Raw genomic sequence first — 19,812 nt, 5'->3', positions numbered from 1 at the left:
TGGTTTCAGTTTGTGTTCCACAGTCAGGTGCACAGTCCCGAATAGTCCCGGGGCTGGATCTGCCTGATTCACAACTCAACTCTCCTTCTTCCACTTCGTAGGAGAATGGCGAGTCTGATTTGTATGGCGAGTCGTACTCCATGTTAGATGCCATAGTTGAATGCTAAAACTCAAATACGATTAGTTTAGTCTGAATTATATCTTCGATTTATTATATGCTTGTTATAATAAAAATTGTTACACATTCTGATCTCGTTTTTGTATAGTTTTTGTATGGTAGGTCGTTAGTATATTAAATACTTATGAGTAGTTTGTTTTAGTCTTATTGTTCTTTATGAATGGATAAGTTTTTTAAAAAAATCAAAAATAAAATGGTAAAGTAAAAAATTTGGCAAGTGATGGCGGGTGATTAGGTAATGTTAGTTGTTACTAAAGGGAATTGTTTGTTTTTAGATTTCGTATGTATCAGCCGAATGAGTATCGTAGTATGTGACTTCATTTGTATGTGGCTGATCATTTTTAATAATATCTAGGCTGTAGCTACGATTTTGCATTTTGTTATTTGTTAGTTTTAATTGGTTGAAATCTATTGGCGGCGGGTTCTGTATTTCTAAAAGTCTGGAAGTTGGTATTAGTTTATGTTGATTATGTTGATTATTTGATGGTTGAGGAATTTCATATGGTGTCTGTTGTGTTATAGGTGATTCGTATGAATAGGGTTTAATTTGCATGTGCGATTGTTCTATATTAGGTGCGCTTGGAATTGGTATTGGGATTGGTACAGGTGGTAGACTACTCAAGCGTTGGTACGCTGGAGGTGGTGTTATAAGTTGTGGTGGTATTGGTGGTAGTGGTTGGGTTTTATTTTCATTTATTGTTGTTAATGTTTCCATTTTGAATTGTTCTGTTTTGTGTTTTCTTTCTGGTAGTGGTGGTGCTTGTTTCTTTGTTGGTGACTCTAATGTGTACGTAGTTGTAAACCATGTTCTGTCCTGCGTATAGTAGTGTTATAGTGTTTGTAGTTCGTATCCACATAATGTTCTGTCAGTTTATCTCTACGAGTTAATGTTGGTATTTCTGTTGAATGTCGTCTGAAATGTTGAAAATGTATTCGTGAATTATTATGTCCTTTACTGTAATGTGAATTGTTATCATCATTACTATTATCGTTATTATTGTCGTAATCATCTTCTTGTATTTGTGCAACTAGTTGGGTTAGTGTTTGTGAGAATATTCCAAAAATTCCTGTTAATAATATTTTTGTTATACTTGCTTGTTTCCCAATCGCTTTATGTATTGCAAAAGCGTTGTAGAATTTTATAATTAGGTTTGTTACAAATAATATCATGCTCATCATCGCATAGATGATAGCCATTTTTTCAAGTATGTACCATGGCCAACCAAAGATAGATAGTATCTGATCTTTCAGCCATGCTGCATCGAAAATTTCCTTCCAGTTTATACTTGGTTGATCAATCTGAAAGTTATATCCATTTATGTTCAAGTCTTTTAACCATTTAAGTGAATGTTCATAATTTTTATATGTTTGTAATAATCCTAATTGTTCTAATTCGAGTAGTTTTTGTGCGTTAGCAGATTGTGCTTCTTGAAGCGGTTTTTCGCGATCTCTCATATATTCGTGTAGTAAATCTCTTTTTCGTTCTTGTATTAATTGTTCTTTGCTAAATATTCCACTTTCAATGAGGCTTGCTTTGCTGAACATATTATCAAGTACTATTTCTTCCGGTGATATTGTTTCTAATATTGTTTCTACTTTTATTGGATATGGTGTCAATCTGTATCTTACTGTTCCTTCTGTGTCTATTGAGATCAGTTGATCGAAATTACTATGTGAACATGGAACTGTTTTCGCCCAAAGGTATGTTTGTCGTGTTAGTTGATGAACGTATTGTACTCTATTTTTGTATAGTATTGGTATTTTGTCGTAACATTCACGTGTTTGTGGTACGTATAGTGGTGATGATTTCTTTGCACATTTGTACATTTTCATCACATTGACTCCTTCTTGTTTCACAAATATGGATCTATCTCCTGTAAGGATGTATCCTAATAGTGGTGTATTCTTTTGTACTTGTGTTAGTGTCAATTGTCGAATATTGCGAGTTTGTTCGCATATCTGTGAATAGAATTCGATTGCTTGGAGACTAATGCGTGAATATATATTACTCATATAGAGGTCCATTTTCATTTGTAGATGTGTGTTCTCGTTTACAAAACCATAATAATAATTTTGATGTTCTTCGTCTTCATATCTTGTGTATGCATTAGCCATAATTTGCTGTGGTTTTATTTTTCTTCTTCAAATTTGTCTTCTTTTCTTGTTACTTTAAGTCCTGTATGCATATCAAAACCATATTCGTATATTATATAGATATCATCGTATTCTGTTTTATGTAATGGTTGTGTTGATCCACATTCTCGTTCAACCAATGGGTAGATTTCAAATCTTGTTGCAATTGAGGATGTATCATTAAATTTTACTTTTTGTTCTACAACTGGTTTTTGTACTGATGACCATTCCGCGTTTGTTTCTATGCAATATCGTTCCTGATACTTAACCATATATGCATCAAACCGAATAAGTTCGAATAGTTGGCAATGTGTTTGGGGTTCCCAAATGATTGTTGCTTTTGTAAAGGGTGTTGGTAAACATTCTCCCTTGTGGAGATCACATGGTAGTTTTGTTCCCATATATGATATTTCTTTTGTATCAAGATTTAGTATTAATGAGACTTCTTTTATCTCTAAGGTCCAATCTAAAATGTCAATTCTATTTTGTTTTTTGACGCCTGATAGGCAGTTTGATTGTGCATTTTTGATTTCATTTGGCACCCACATTGGGTTTGTGTAATCATATACTAATCTTCCATATGGTGGTACCATAGGGGTGTCTACATTGAATTGTATATTTCCTTGTACGTTTTCTAGTCTTTTTTGTAATGGTGGGTTTGATAAGTAATTGAATGAGATGTTATGCCTTGTTGGCCTGTATTTTGTATTTTTAAGCAAGTTAATTCTGGCGAGTTCGTTACGAACTTCGTCTGGGTCCAAGATTTTCGTTCTTCGTGCATCTGATACATAATAGCTCGGTCTGTTTGCTCTAATGTAATGAGTGTGTTGTGAACACCATTCTACTTTTTCTTTGATCGTTCCTGTAACAGCATATGCTTTAATTTCTACAGCTTGTGCTTTTGATAATAATTGAACTTCTGTTTTTGTCATTTCTAAGTCCAATGGTTTAAATTTACATGTGCTGATTTTGTTCAGTTCGTAGTATTTTACGTTTGTTATTTCTTCTGCGTCGCAGTCGTAGTGTTCGATAAAAATGTCTTGAGGTCCTACTGCTGATCCATTAATGTTTTGTCCTTTCAATTCAACGTAATCTCCTTTTGTCTGTCGTTTGTTTCTTTTATTGTTTAGTTGGAATTTTTCCAAAATACTGTCTGTTAATTGTTCTCTGTAAAAATTCCAATTTCGTGTCCATTTATCTATGTCTATTTCCCACATTTGTTCGTAATCTGTACTATTTTTGAATTCTTTTAAGTCTGGTGATGTATACTTTGATGGTAATTCGTATATTTCCGTTTCAAATTTTGTGTTGTTATTAAATACATGATCCATTAACTTGTTAAAGTTATCTTGGTCGGTTACATTTATGTTATTTGTTTTTGTTTTGTTTTTCTTTTGGAAATTCTCTATATGTTTTTCTATACGTTCTTGTATGTGTTCTTTAATTTGTTCTCTGATATTTTGTTTTGTTTTATATCTTGATCTTATGCTTGTGTCTATTTTCATATAGATAAATAATGTTATTAGTAATAATATTAGTATTATGGATTTTAATTGAAGCGGCATGTGTATGATAGTCCTGTGTGGGGATTATAGAATGTTGCAAATCCTAAAGTTTGTTTTGTGTATCGATCGAATTTGTAGATGAAATCAATGCAAACAAATGGTGCTGGTATCGTTGTTGTTACAATAGATGGTGTGGTCGCGTGAAATGGATGGTTAAATATGGTGTCGTATTTTATTGTAGTATTGAATTTTAGTTCTAGAGATGGTGTTGCTAGAACTTCAAGTGCTGAATTTCGTTGGCGATGTGTTAAGTTTAAGGTATTTGTAAGTCTACTTCTTGACCAATTTGTGAGAGTATCTCCAAGATTAGTTGGTCCGTATAGTGGTGGAGGTGGATTCCAGGTTTTATGATCTAATGGAAAAAGATATGTATGATCATTAGTTCTACTTAAAGTAGGTGGATTTGGATTGAGTACGGGTGTTGCTCTAGTTCTTCCAGGGTGTGTAGATGATAATCTTATTTCTGGTATAAATGAAGTAAGTGATAATGCTCTATGTTGTGGTGGTTGTAGGGAATTTGCTATTTCTATTCGTGGTACGCTGATAGATGTATTTGTTAATGAGGACGTTCTTGGTGTTCTTCGTGGTGTTGAACTTGTACTTGCTGATTGTTGCGGTGATGTTGCTGACCAAAGTGAGCTATTTGGTGATTGTATTGGTTGTACACGGAAGTGTTCTTGTACAAAATTGAAATCTTGTCTTTGTTGTGTTGTTGGCGGTAAAAATGGGTTAGCTCGAAGTTCTGATGTTGTGGGTGTTGGTATAGTATGAACGCTTGACTGGCTTGGTGACGCGATACTAAAGTTTGATAATGTTGGTGTACCTATTCGACTTGGTGGTTCTGTTTGTTCTGCTTCTAAAGGTCTTATTATATTTGATTCTATATCAGTTGATCCGTATGATACTAATGTAGAGTCTTGTGTAGGAAATGATAATGATGCTCTACGTCTACCTCTTAGTAGATGTCGTGTATCTGTTCTTGCTCGTCTTACTGTATATGGGTTTTTGTTTTCGGGGTTTGTTTCTTCTATTTCTGGTGATGTGGGTATATTTGTTAAGTCTGTTACTTCGTTGTGATGTGGTCTTTCTGGGTGATTGTTACTATTATTATTATTTGATGAAGCAATTTTTGCTGTTTTTTTTTTATAATTTCAGGCTCCAGAACCTGGTCCGGGTGGTGGATGTTGTACGTACGGTGGGGCTAGTATAACTACTGGTATTAATTCTTGTTCTGGTTGGTGTGTTTGAGCTCCTAGGTTTGTAATCCAAATTTCGTTAGTTGTTAGTCTAATATTTAGTTGATATATGACAATGTTACCATGTAATGGTGATGTGTTGGGGAATCCAATTTGGAGGTAGAACTTTTGTGTATGTAATGTATGATATATCGATTCTTCAATGTCTGGGTTGGGATCAATTTTTATGGGTTTACAAAATATTCTATTAGTCCTAAGCACATACGTACGAAGAAGTATATTATAATTGCAATTTTTATAAATTTAAATATTTCTAATTCGACAATATCTATGTTTGTTTTACATATGTGGTAAATATCGGGGTGGGTTTCATGCATCGGGTTATTGTACTGGTGGGCTTGCATATACAACTCGGCGGTTGCGTATAACTTCGCTTATTGCTATAATAGCTAAATATGTCGATATTACTACAATGCAAGGTACTAGGAGTATTGTTAGGAAGAATATTACTTTAGATAGTATAAAGTAGATTGTGATTAAGGATTCGTTGAAATCTATTTTTGAAACTGATAAATAAAATGTGTAACTTTGTTATTAATTATGTAAATGTGAGGTGTAATGCTGCACTGAGAAGTGACAGTTATTTGCTCAATTGTAACTGACACTTAACCGTGCCGCACTACAGATATTATTATACTGTATTTATCTGTAGATTACTATGACGATTACTGGTATCATATCTGAAAGTTTGTGTGGCAATATATTTCTTAAAATTTTTCTCTTTGGTTTTGTTTTTAAGACGTGTTTTTATCGTCTATGAGTGTTATAGCGTCTTTTTTACACACAACTATAAAAACTGTTTTTAGTTTGTTAAGGTCAATACATTGGTCTGTTTGGATCTGTTGTTTCAGTAAGTTATACTCTGTGATTGTTTCGTTACAAATGGTTATTTGTTTTAGTAGTTCAAAATGTTTTTCTCCCCAAAATAGTTTTACTTCTTGTCCGCTTTCTGTTTTTCCTTCAATAATAAATAAACAATCTTTATCCGAGAATTGACAAAGTGTTGTTCTTATACTATCGTTATCAAAATGAATGTGGTTTCCAAATGAGTAATCTAATTTTGCAAAATTTTCTCTTTGGACTTGTATTTTTATACAAAACTGTTTCGTGTTCAAAGAGTTTAAAAACTCTGACACTTTTATCATTGGTGGTTTTTCATCACTGTGGTGACTGTAGTGATGGATTAGTCTTTGGTAGAAGAAGTTCAAATAGTTTAATGAATAGTTAAAAGGATTCAGCTTACCTGGTGTTGTTGAATTGTTGAATGAAAAGGATAAATGAACGACTTGCGACAAATATGGAAAAAGTTATGAAAGAAGTTATGAAGTGATTCAAAATTTGTTTAGTTATTAGATATATTGAGATATATGAATTTCTTTTTTAAGATAGAATATTTTTAGTCTTAAGACTAAATTTTGTATTTGTGGTTTAGAATTTTCAGCTTAGCTGAGTTTTTTCGCAAATTTTTCAGATTTTTGAACAAGTTTAACGGTTGTGGTTTGTGCGAGGCAAAATCAGAATTGTGATTTTTACTTTCTTTTCGAAGGCTCTCTATAATGTTGGTGACATTTTCATATCTTCCGTTTTTCATTTTTTGGATTTTAAGTTGTCAATTTCAGTAATTACTGGGTCCAATTATGGTGTTAGTTTCCTCGTTTGATGAATTGGACTTTCCTCTGATTGTTCCGATGCTCTTTGTTCTCGAGATTTTTGTTTTCCTTGTAATTGGTATGTTGACATTTGTTTGATGGTTAGATGGTATACTTTCAGCATGGTATGTTAATTCTTTCTTGGTGCCAATTATATGGTATCAATAGAGTTAGTCTGCTGTTTTTATGTCAATTATGCCATGTCTTTTTTTTCTGAAGTAATCTCTGTCATCATTAGGAGGGTTAGTTAACGATGGTTAGTGGCGCTAGCGGGTGATGGTTAGTGGTGCCAGTTATTATCAATCAGCTTGGTACTTTTTGTTCTAATTAGCTATATGGTATGTCTGTCTGTTGTATGCCTTTGATGGTGCAACTCTGCAGATGGTGCAACTCTGCAGATTTTAATTATTGACGTAGTTGAAATGTTTATTTCATCTACTAATGATCTTGGTAAGACCTGTCTTGTTTAATCACCATTGTGTTAGGTGAAAATGTTAATTGGTTTACCATTTATGTTTTGTTACTAATTGCGTCTGCATAGAGACCGTTTGTCTCTGACGTTTGTTGTTTAAGATATTGTCAATTTGGGAAGTTTTTCCTTGTAATTGGTTTTAGTTTTAGTTTGAGTTACTAATGAGGTATAGTAATGATGTATATGACGTCCGTTTCTTTGTTAATACGGAAGATGGTGTCTTTACTAATGATGTCTGTGACATTTTAGTTACTGACGTCCATAAAATAATAACGTCCGTATTTTCACTAATGAGTTGTATGATGTCCGCATTTTGCACTAATTAGGTGAATAACGTCCGTTTTTCACTAATGAGGTATATGACGTGTTAGTGAATGACGTATATGTAAAGTTTTTGCAAATTTGTTTGCAAAAGTGTGCAAAACGTTCATACTATCGAAGATATCTTAGTCGAAATGTGTAAATGTATTATGAGTTTGATTTGGTTAATATATATATATGTTCGAATGTAATGAAATAGAAATGTTTATTTATGTTTTAGATCTGATCTTTGGTGATTATGAGGTGTTGGATATGGAATGGTGGAATGGTGGAGATTCTGTGTTTCTGTCATTATTTTGCATGGAGGAAGTTATTCTTAATAATATTATTCGCATTCGTTATAGCTGAGGATTGTTATATGCGTATTCGGCTTATTCGTTTATTCGTCTGACTGACACATTGTTGAAGTTGTTCCGCATGTTTATTCTTGTTATTTTGTACTTATTATTTTGTAACTTCCGCTTTGTCGTTTACGCAGTTATTATGCCACGGTGTACATTAATTGTTTTTGTACTGTTATTCTAATTAGTTCTGTTTCCTTATTTTCATTGTTTTTCTATGTAGTTAGTCATCTTTGTTGCCCTTTTTATTACGTAAATGGATTATTCTGAATTGTTAACAGTTTCGAAATATCTATTCCATTTCGAGAGTGTTTACGTTATTATAACACTCTTGATCTTTGATCCTTTGTTCTTTGTTTCTTTATTATGTTTTGTTCTTTTGTTTATTGTAAATATCAATCTTCACATACTGTCTATTCCAGTTTCAAGCTTTGGAACATCAAAAATATACTCTTTGTTATTTGAATTATTTTGTCATTTGTTTTCTTGTTTACATGAGAAATTACCCTTGTTAATCTTCATTTTGAGGTTTCGTGGGCTACTATCAATTACCAATTTGTTTTAGTATATCCTTTATGGATACTTTTTATGGATACTTTGTTTATTTGTTTATTTGTTTTATTGATGGAGATCTTCGGTGGTGGTGTGTGTTGGAGACGTGTGTTTGACATCTTCGGTGGAGATGTGTGTTGTCAGTTCTGAGTACAGACGCTTAGTACAGATATTCAGTTGGTAAACGTTGACAGTTTCATCCTAATTTGTGTATTTTCTCTTTTTGTCTTTTATAAATGTTTATCCCTGTTACTAAAAGGTGTTAACGGTTAGGTAACATAACATTCGTTAACGGTTGGATAATATAACATTTGTTAAAATCATAATTATGGGTCTTGCATCAAATGAGATGTAAAAGTTAAATTGCATTGGTATTGTGTGATTTCTCTATGGGTTAGAGGTTAGGTGGATTTGAGCACCTTTTAGTAGTGTTCTTTATATATCTGTTCTGTTTGTTATTCATATTGTTTGTGTACTTTTTAATTTATATGTTCTTTTTTATGTTTTGATTTTATGGGGGGGTTATGACACACAAGGTTCGGGTTAGGGGGGGAGGTGTGTCTTGTATAAATACTGAACATATGAAACATAGTATGAAAATGTTGGACATAAAGTGTAGGAGTACTGAACACTATTGAGGTGTTGTATTGGATGAAAGGAATACTTTATAACTAGTTTGTGTTAAAATAGCCGTGTTAGTATATTAGTTGTTGAGTGGATAGTATTTCCACTTTAGGTTGTTACACTAGCTATTGAGGAGTAACAAACTGTATACTTTAAATGGAGGTAGTACTTAAATGGCATTAGTACTATTATTATTATTATCATAATTATTATTATTAGTATTAATTATTATTTATAGTAAAATTTACTGACAAAGTTGGGGAATTGTTATTTTCCTCTTTCGAAGATTATAACTATGAGATTGTGTGATTTCATCAGGCGGTGTATACCGTTTTGATGTTGTTTGGGTATTGGGTTGTTTTAGCGTTGGGATTTCTTTCGTTAATAAGTAATTTTGTAATTCTAATTTAATATGTTTTTCTTTCGGAAAGTATGGTACAATATGATTTCTATGTATTGTAATGTGTTTATTAGTATTGTCTTTCAGTATGTATGTTGTTTCTGTGGGTTTATCAATAATTAAATATGGTCCTGTTTTTAGAGGTATTAATTTCTTTGATACTCCGTCAATCTGTTGTTGATTTGTGATCAAGACGAATGTGTTTTTATCAAGTGGTTTCGCTGTTCTGAACCTTGAATTTAATTCATCAGTTAACTTTTTTCTATTTCTTAATATTTTTGTTATTGTTTGGTATGTGTCATTATAATGTTTTTCTTTGTCAAGAAACCATTTTGCGAACGTTCCGTTTTGTAGTTTTGCTATTTTTGGGTGACTGAATTGCTTATCTAAGTGAGTATGTGCGGGTTGTGTTTTGCATGCGCTTGTTCTTGTTGGGTTACAGTTTCCCATCTCGTCTGTAGTTGTTCCAAGTTTAATCTTTGTTGGTTTTCTTGGTTTTTGATTGAAAACAACTTCACAAGGTGACATGCCTAATCTTGTCTGGTATTGCGTATTATATGCATACGGAAAGAATTTTGCTTTTCTAGACCAGTTTTGGTACTTTTCGTTGAGTAATGTTCTGATAAATTGTCCAATTATTCTATTAGTTCCTTCCACTAATCCGTTTGTCCAGGGTGCATATGTTGTGCTTGGTTTAAATTTGATTTCAAAGTAATTACAAAGGTGTGTTAATTCTGTATTTATATATTCCGATCCGTTATCGGAACGAATTTCTTCGGGTAGTCCGAATTTCATAAACCAATGTTCAAATAATGCTGTAACTGCATAGTGTGCATTGTTCTGAGGCGCACACATTATTGTTACGTAATGTGAGAATGCGTCTACTATCACAAAGATAAAATTATTTTCTTCAGATGCAGGATGTATTGGACCTTTTGTGTCTATCATAATCATTTCATTAAAGTAGTTTTTTGTAGGTGCTAATTGTTCTTGCTTACTTTTTGTTTTTGTGTTAGCGAAAACTTTGTTTGTTTGGCATTGTATGCAATCAGCGATCAGTATCTTGATCCAAGTTGTTAAGTTTGGGAAGTAATATTTTTCCATTATGTTTCTTTTTGTTTTTTCAAGTCCCGTGTGACCAACTGTATCTACGCAATGGTTTTCATAAAAAACACATAATAGTAATGTTAGTGGCAAACAGATTCTTTGTATTGTTTGTTTCTTTATTCGGATAATCATTTTCATTATGTTAGTTTTTTCGTCAATTGTAATTGATTTAAACTTTCTGTAATACGCGAATAGTCCTTTATTTCCACGTATGTCCATTGTTACTGAATGTGGTTTATTGTTATTTTTTTTCCACATTTTGACTTTATGAAGTACTGGATCTATTATTTGCGTTTCTTTAATCAACTCTTCTGTTACTTTTGTTTTTTCATCATAAAAAATATCTGTTATTTTTGCATGTTCGAAATTATGTTCTTGTTTCACATTGTTGATTAATCTAAGATAGTCATCGTCATGATGAGTTATGTATGGTCCTTTTTGGTTTTTCTCTATGATTAAGTCATCTTTTTCAATAATTGGTGATTGCCAGTGTTTTGTTTTTGGTTTATATTTCGGTACTAAATTTGTTTTGGTTTCGGTATTATATTTTTCATATGATATTGGATGGTATTCGTTTTTATCAATGTTAATTTCAAAGTATTTGTTATGTATATTGGCTAGAACTGGATAATGTGTTGTGTCTTTGTTATCGTTGTTTGTATTGTTGCAAATACTGTATTTGCATTCGAGGTTATTTGCAAATGGTGTTTTTGCAAAGAAGAATTTTATGTTTTCAGGTATTTCCACTGTAATATCACGTGTTTTTGTAAAATGTTCTTCATCTATTGTTCTACTGAGTAGGTCTGGTAGAGCTAGGTTTTTTCCCTCAGTCCATATAATATGTAAGTTAGGAAATTTCATTAGTATTAATTGAAATCTGTAAACTCTGTGGTTTGGTTTATTCTTTTGTGTAAAAAGGTAAATGATTGGCTTGTGATCTGTAAATAAAATAATTGGGTGATTTGAACCTGTTAATAAGAATTCGTATTCTGTGAGTGCGAAAATAATCGCTGAACATTCTCTAATTAGTGTAGATAATCTCATTTCAATCGGTGTGAAAAGTCTAGAATTTGCTGATATTAATCGCATTTTCTTTTCAGTTGGATGTTGTTGCAGTAATGCTGCTCCAATGCCTGTGTTGGACGCATCTGTTATAATGTAAAATGGTTTTGTTGTATCTGGTATTGTTAATTCTAGGTTATGTGTTATTGTTTTTTTCATTTGTTCAAATATTTTTTGATGTTCTTTAGTCCATTTGAAATCATTTTCTTTGTGTAGTAGATTGTATAATGGTTGTAATACTGGTTGCATTCCATAGACGTATTTGGCTAAAAAATTTATTGTTCCGAGGTATCGTTGTAAAGCTTTCATACTTGTTGGAGGTTCCAGTTTTTGGAATCCATCAATTCGTGATGTAAGTGGTTTTACTTTTTTGTCTTCGATAATGTGACCTAAGAATTTTACTTTCTTTAACATGAAGTATGTTTTATCAGGTGCTGCTTTTAAGTTCTCTTTAAGCAGTACTTTGTGATATTCAATTAGTGTCTCGAACATTTGTTCGTAAGAGTTTGTTTGAATAAAAATATCATCCACATAGGTGATGACTGTTCCTTTTCTAATTAAAGGGTAAAGGAAATGTGTTAAAATTGAAGCGAATGCTGCTGGTCCGATTGATATTCCGTAAAATAATCTTTTGAAACAATATTGTTCGTTTCCAATTGTGAAATGTGTATACCGCATTGATTCTTCATCTAATGGTATTTGGTTGTATGCACTATTAAGATCTGCTGTTGTGAATATTGTTCCGTATATTCTTGTTAAAGCTACATCAACTGGTTCAATTGGCCAGTTGCACTTTGATTCATCTATCATGCTGTTCAAATATCTTGCATCTAGTACAATCTTTAAAGATTCTCCTTTTCGTAGTATTATTACCGGGTTTGTGAATGTATTTCCTGTTGATAGTTGTTCTTTATTTACAGGTGCAATTATGTCATATTTTTTGAGAACATCTAATAGTTTTTGTATTCGTTCTCGAAGATGTATAGGTACTTTACTTATTCTTTGTTTTTTGAATATTGCATCTTTTTTTATTGGTAAGTTCAATTTTACTTTCGTTTTTCCTACGTCAAATTTTGTTGTTGCGTAGACTTGTCTATAGTCTAATATGATTTTTACTACTTTTTCAAAATCTTCTTGTGTTAAGTGTGAATGTTGAAAATCAAACATTTTTATGAATTCTTTTTCTTGTTCTGAATATTTGTTTATGTTAAATTTGCATTTGAAGTTTGGTTTTCTTTCAAATGTTGCAACTTGTTCAATAGTTTCGTTTTCTTGTATGTTTAATATTTCATCGATATCGTTTTCATTTTCGTATGTTAGATGGTATAGTGCTTGGAATAAGTCGATAGAGTTTGTTTGGTATAGTTCGTTATCTTGTTTTTTGAAGCTAATATTTCTGTTCATGAAACCAATGAGTCCTGTATTTATTGTTATTCGATGTCTATTTTTGTTGATCAATAGTATATCCATAAAGTATTCTTCGTCTGAGGAAAAATCCTTTATATCTGTAAATGATACGTTATGATATTTGTTTATTGGTTCGAAATAGAATTTCGATTTCTGTATTGTTTTATCATTTGAGTGTTTCATTTGTTTAAATATTGGTATTGGAAATGTTATGCTTTTCTGTTGATTTGGTTCTATATAGATTGTTTCTCTATTAGTGATTGTGTATAATCGAGAGTAGTAAGGTTAACCTTTAGTACTATTCATGTAGAAGATAATATCGTTGTCTAAATTTGTATTTGTATTTAACGTTAGTTTGTTGGTGTTAACATTTATCGTCTCAATATATTCTTTGAAGAATGGTGTACCCAGTATATTATGATTGCATTGTGTTACGTAGAAGTGAATGCAAAAATTGTTTTGTGGTTTGTTTCTATTGTTAGAAATTCTGTCTGGTGTTAAATTCAGTGTTACTGTTCCAAATGTGTCTATTTTTGTATTATTTGCAGCTGTTAGTGTTTTGCTTGCTTTGTCCAAGATCATTTCTGTATTATTGTATTTGATTTCATTCCATGTATCTTCATTTAGTAAGTTTAATGTTGCTCCTGAATCTAATAGAAAATCTATTTCTAACATAGGTTTTTGTTTTGCAAAGTCCTGTTCAAATTTCTGATATTGATACATTGGTAATATCCATGTTGGGTTGCTTTCTAATGTATTTATTACAGTATTGCATGTATCTTCATTGGCATTGTAAAATTTATCTAGTATTTCTTGATCTTCGTCTGAGGACTCTGATGTGTACTCATATTCGTCGATTCCTGGTGGATCGTTATTTGATTTTTCTAGTTCTACGCTATTTATTCTGTTTTTGCTATTGTTGTGTCCATCAATTCTCCGTTCTTTTGAATAATGTCTGTTATTTTGTTCTCGTTTGGATGAGTATCCTCTATTATCTCTGCTATTGTTATTTGAATGATTTCTATTGTTACTATTAGAACGTTGTCGATAGTTATCGTTTCTATCGTTTCTATTTGAATCTTTACTGTTGTATCTTTGTCGATTATTATTATTACTTCTGTTACTATTATAAGGTGATTGTTGTCTTGAATAAGGTGATTGTTGTCTTGAATAATTTCTGTCATTGTATCTTGAATTTGATCTGTTATTATTATTATTGTTATTATTATATTTGTTATAGCTGTTGCTTCTATGATAACTGTCGCTTCTGTTTCTATTGTAGTTATTCCTGTTATAACTAGTACTTCTGTTATTATAATTATTTGATCTTTGATATCCTTGATTGTTTCTACTATCTCTGGAATTTCTATTATGGTAGTTATTTCTTGAATGTGATCTGTATGGTGTCCGACTTCTGGAGTTGTTATATATTGGTGATGTCGGTGGTAGTTGTCTGCCATTGACATTATTTGAGTCAATTCTTCTATTTGGTAAGTTTTGGTTGTTTCTCATGTGACTGTAAAATGATCTTTCTTTCGGTCTTGTAACATTATCTCGACGTGGTCTCTTGAAACATCTTCCCTTTGTGTGTCCATGTGAGCTACAATAACTACAAAACAGTGCAAACTTTGGTCTTCCTTTAAAATTCTTTTTGTCATATGTATTGTTAATTCCGTTTAGAACATTGCATATTGTTCCTTCGAATTGTTCTAAGTCGTTTTGATTAAGTTCATTTATATTATTACAGGCTATATTCATTTGTTTCAGATCTTCATTGATATTTGTTGTACTCTGGTTTACTTCATATAATCTTTTGTGATTATTAGTTATTGTTCTTGTTAGGTCCATTTGGTCTATTTTCTCTACTAATGTTTTGAATGGCATTTCTGGTTCTCGTGGAGTTTGTTTGTGGTTTGCATGTTTCTTTAATGCTGCGTTTTTTAATTCGTTGTCTAAACATCTTATGAACGTTTGGTTCATAACACTATTTCTGTAGTCCTCTGTGTATAGAGAATAAGCAGTTTTGACAAGAGTTTCTATTCTTAATGCTAATAATCTTAGTGATTCGTTTGTATGTTTTTGTAATTGTTGTAATATGATTTTTGCTTGTTGTTTTGATTTTTCCGAATCAAACATATCTGAAAATTCTTTGCAAAATGTTTCCCAATCTAATTTTGTTTCACTTGGAAGTGTCGAATACCATTTTTGTGCAGGTCCCTGTAAAGTATGTAGTATTAACGCTGCTCTTTTTACTTTCCATTGGTGATGTCCTGGTTTATTTACCGGTTCAATGCCACTGCTGAATATCATAGCAGCGACAATGCTATTTAAATATTCTTCAACAGTATATGCTGGATCTGTTCCATCGAATGGTCTTATTGTTGTTGGTACTGAACCACTGCTAATGTTTTGTTCAATTTGAGGGTCTTCGTTTATGCTCATTGATGTTAATTGTTTATAAAATGGTAAAGGTGGTTCCACTACTGTTGTTTCCCTTTCTTCTGTTGTGATTGAATTTGTTCTTCTATTTTGATTTCCTTGTTGTTGATTACTATGTCTATCAGTATTTTGTATGTTTTCATTTGTTGTATGTTCATGATTTCTGTTATGAAAAGGATTGTCTTGATTTCTGTTATGAAAAGGATTTTCTTGATTTCTGTTATATAATGGATGTTCGTAATCCGTTCTATAGTTATTTTGTCCCTGTAGATTGTCAAGAGTTCTATCCAATTTATTGATTACCATTTCTAGTGCTTCTTCTTGTCTTTTTTCCATATTTCGGCTCATTCGATGATATTTTTCTTCTAGGTTATTTATTAATTTATTAGTATGTGTTGTTACTGTTTGTGTAATCTCGTTTTTTAAGTCTTCATAATTATATTGTTGTTGTTCCCAATTTTGTTCTTGGTTTCTATATTTGTTATCTACCGAGTTGATGTACATTCTGTTGCTGTTAATTTCGTCCTTGTTTTGGTATTTTCGTCTGTTTTGGTTTACCGATGGTGGAAATTGATTGTCAGATCTAATTTCTCTTTCATCTGAATCAGAATTGTCTACATCTTCTATTGTATTATTGTTGTTTCCGAACAAATTTGATGTTAATAGTTTATCAGGTTTTATTGTTGATTTTTGTTTTACCTGTGAATTGTTGTTCAGTTGTGTATCTTTTGGTGTTGACGTTGATGTTGAACTTTTTGTTATATTAAATGATGATGATCCTGTTTGTCCTTGATCCAGTATTTTCACGTAATTTTCTATTCCCTCAATGAAATTAATACTGTCTGAACTCATCTGTAAAGTGCTTTCAAAATTTTCTGAACAGTATTCTTTATCCCAAATATTTTTGAGTTCATCACAGAGATATCCTATTTCGTCAGGATATGTCTCTCCGAACTGTATTCGTTTTTCGTTTATATGTTCAAAATTGTCTAACCAAAAGAGGAAAGTAAATTCAGATACTATTTTTATGATATCTATTGATGCTGTTTTTATTTCTGGTTTTAGTTCTATTATTTTTGTCAGCCAATTATTATAGTTTTTGATGTCAGATCTTAATCTGTCATTCACAGACTGTACCTGTTGACGGCTTTCATTGAGATATCCACTTGTGTTTCTTATTATGTTGTATGTTGTGGATGTTATTGCTGTTAGTTTTGTTCTATCCTGTGATTCTTCATGTCTTTTTAAAAATATTTTTAGCATTTCCATTAATGTTGTTTCATTTTGGAAATTAAAATATGTTCTTCTTTTGTTATTTTCATTTGTTAATACGAATGTATAGTTTCTGTTGTATCTATCACTATTCAGTAGTATTACTGGTAGATAGTGTGTCAAATGGTTGCGATTGATTTTTGTTTGTTGTATATGATCTGTTTCTTTGAAGAGGTTTCTCTTCAAATTTAATATTATTCTGTAAATTAATTCTGTATTTTCTTGTGGACAATCATTTGCGATAGTAAAAGGTGTTAATTCGTTATTATGGTTTGATTGTGTATCAAATTTGGAAGCCATTTGCTATTCTTTGAATTTTAATTCTCTGTTTTTCTATCAATAGTTTTTGTTATATCCCTCAGAAATTATAATTGTTTACCCAATTTAGTTCAGCACTGGTCGCACCAGATAAGACGTGTTCTAGAGCTTACCTTTATTAGGATACTTCCTGAACTGTCTTATGGTTGTCTCAAGAATAATAGTTAATCTTAAGGCTTACCTGACTAACTAAAGTTCTATTCCTCTAGTCTGTTACTCTTCTATCTGAGCTTCAGTAGACGGTGCACGGGCCCCAATGCTACGTTCTAACGTTTATCTCAATACAAAACAAGAGCGGAGTAGAGAGAGAGAAATATACTCTATTATTAAATCAGGATGGTAACTGGTACTGACTAAATTACTTTCTCTTCTGCTGAGAGAGGGTAGATGGGTAAACACATAAAGGGAAAGGAGGATAAAATAATATATCATTTTTATCCAATCAGGAAAGAGTATTTCAGTGTTTCTGAATAAAGTCTTTCAAATATTAAATATTCCTTTTTGGAAGTCATGTCTGACTCCATTAGTGGCTGTAAATTCATCGTTTTTGTTTTAAAATCAAAGGTGACGAGGTAATTAATTTTTTGAAAATAATTGTTTTAAAAAATCTGTGGTTTTTTAAGATTTGTCACTTTAATCTTATATCTGTCATTTTTCTAATTTTTTCACTGTACTGACAGGCCGCTTTTTCTTTCCAAAAATTATGCTAGCATCATCGTGCTCGTCAAGCCTTTTTGAAAGGTTTTCATTTTCAACTAATGGTTTCTTGGCTTTCATACTACACATTGTCATAAGTGTGGTTTTGGGTTTCTGCCTTTCAGAGTTTTTTTGTTTCCTTTTTGCAGCATAAATTATTGTAATAGCCCAATTTGCGTTGAAAAATTCGCAATTGAAGATATTTAATGTTCTTCATGATTAGACTATGGTTTTAGTGGTTGCGACAACTACTTGTTAATTTTGGTTTGATTTTTTTCGTTTTTGCCGTTCTTTTTGTAGTCGACGACATATTGTGGATATTTACAGGTCTCAATTGCTTCCCATGAAGCATAACTAAATTTCTTAACGAGCTCAGTTCATAAGTATTGGTTTTATTCAATTTGAAGTTGATTGTTTTCAAAACTCAGGTTTTATCTGATCCCATATTCATTTTAATACTAAGTGGTTTTTTTATTATAGACAACAAGTTTTGGTCGCATTTATTGTTTGTTATAATTTGATTTTTGGTTCATCTCGTTTAGTACTCTCACTAATGCCAAGTCTCCTCTACCCTCTTATCCAGCGTTTTTTCACTTAGTTGTTTGTTGCACGATATGTGAACTTTTGGAAGTTTTCTATATCTTCCTCATTTGGTAGACAATTAGGTAAAAACGTGGATGAGCGGGGTTGGAACATTATGTGCAAAAGCACATTAGCGAGCCTCCTTGTTTTTAAATAAATGTATATGGTTTTTTTAATAGTTTACATTAGACCTATCGGTTCTTTAAATCTTGTTTTTACCTAGAAGCACATACAAACAACATCAGTGTGATGTCATATAAACTCTATGATAAATAACACAAGGTTATTATTGTAATTTGATGTTTTTATCATGTAGGTATTTACCCTATCAGTTGTACTCAAAAATGAAAAAAAAAATGTGATATAACACGAAATTTTGAGTGTACAGTTATAAAAAAAATGGGATCTATTCTGTTTAGGCCCCCAGTGTTTTTTATGTCTCGGAATAACAATTCATGTGCTGCTAAATAAAAAATAGCACGTGCACCTGGAGGGGCGTAAAAGTTATATGCCCAGTAAGCTGGGGTCCATAACATAGATTCAAAAAATGTACATTTATATACTGCATTTGACTGAGCATTACGTAACCTTCGTCAAACAAGGCCATATACTGGATGACTTCCGGCAGCACCAAATCTGGGAGCAGCGTCGCTACACTGATGTCCGCGAACTCGTCCGGTGAGACGTCTCGGAAACTGTTATGTAACCCACGAAGCTGTGATGACGTAATAACTACAGGCACCATGAAGGGGGACCGCATGAACAGATTCATATTGCGATTGACCAGGTAGAAAGATATCACGTGTAGGACTACTAAACTGATTAAACTGTAAAGGATGAAAAAGTCTAGAAGGAAGGAAGGGGAATAGGGGATTATGGCCATGAGTATCGGAGGCGACAAACCAGCGCACCACCCCACAAATAGGCCAATGAGATTTTGAAAGTTTTTCTTCTCGAATCGTGACGTCAGGTGCCTGGATCGTACGCCACCAAATGGAAGTAGACGGTTCATGGTTTTACCGCGCACCTGTCAACAGAAATCAAATATTTTTCATACGGTCTCTTTTGCAGTAATTGTCAAATCGAATACTGCAACTAATTTCAGTTTTTTTGTATTTTGTAGTCCGTGAAAATTTCATTTCCAAAGGTAATTTGTCTTTTTTTCACCTCGAGTTGCTTAAAAGGCAACAAAAAACAGCCGCAATTACCCCGTGGTGGTTCATGTCGTACAGAGTTTGTCAACTCCGAGGCAGAATCGAGATGTTCAATAACGTCGTACAGCAACCGTGTGGAGTTCGCAAACAGCGAAAGAAACAGAAACATTACAGGGCGCTTATGGAAAAAGTTGTGACGCGAAAAGAAGCCGAAAAAGGACAAGTCCTAATAAGGTATTGTACTAATAAGACGCATACGTGAAAACCCAAAACCAGGGGAGTAA

General features: G+C 32.3%; 2 protein-coding genes across 3 annotated transcripts in view; both read right to left on the bottom strand.

Moving 5' to 3' along the window:
* LOC142334606 (delta(3,5)-Delta(2,4)-dienoyl-CoA isomerase, mitochondrial-like) overlaps nt 1-19,812 on the bottom strand; it is a 440,398-nt gene that overhangs the window by 303,952 nt on the left and 116,634 nt on the right. The gene's annotated exons all lie outside the window — the stretch shown is intronic.
* The window catches only part of LOC142334968 (uncharacterized), a 30,170-nt gene that overhangs the window by 3,093 nt on the left and 7,265 nt on the right, over nt 1-19,812 (bottom strand). Inside the window, exons 3-4 of the mRNA XM_075383295.1 lie at nt 18,928-19,401; nt 34-163 (exon numbers count right to left, since the gene is read on the bottom strand). Of these exons, the coding sequence (XP_075239410.1) occupies nt 34-163; nt 18,928-19,401 (604 nt within the window). The remainder of the gene's footprint in view (nt 1-33; nt 164-18,927; nt 19,402-19,812) is intronic.

The sequence above is a fragment of the Convolutriloba macropyga genome, chromosome 2 (assembly GCF_964194025.1).
Source record: "Convolutriloba macropyga chromosome 2, txConMacr16.3, whole genome shotgun sequence".
Taxonomy (NCBI): Eukaryota; Metazoa; Xenacoelomorpha; order Acoela; family Convolutidae; genus Convolutriloba; species Convolutriloba macropyga.
This window is presented reverse-complemented; position numbering and strand designations above follow the sequence as displayed.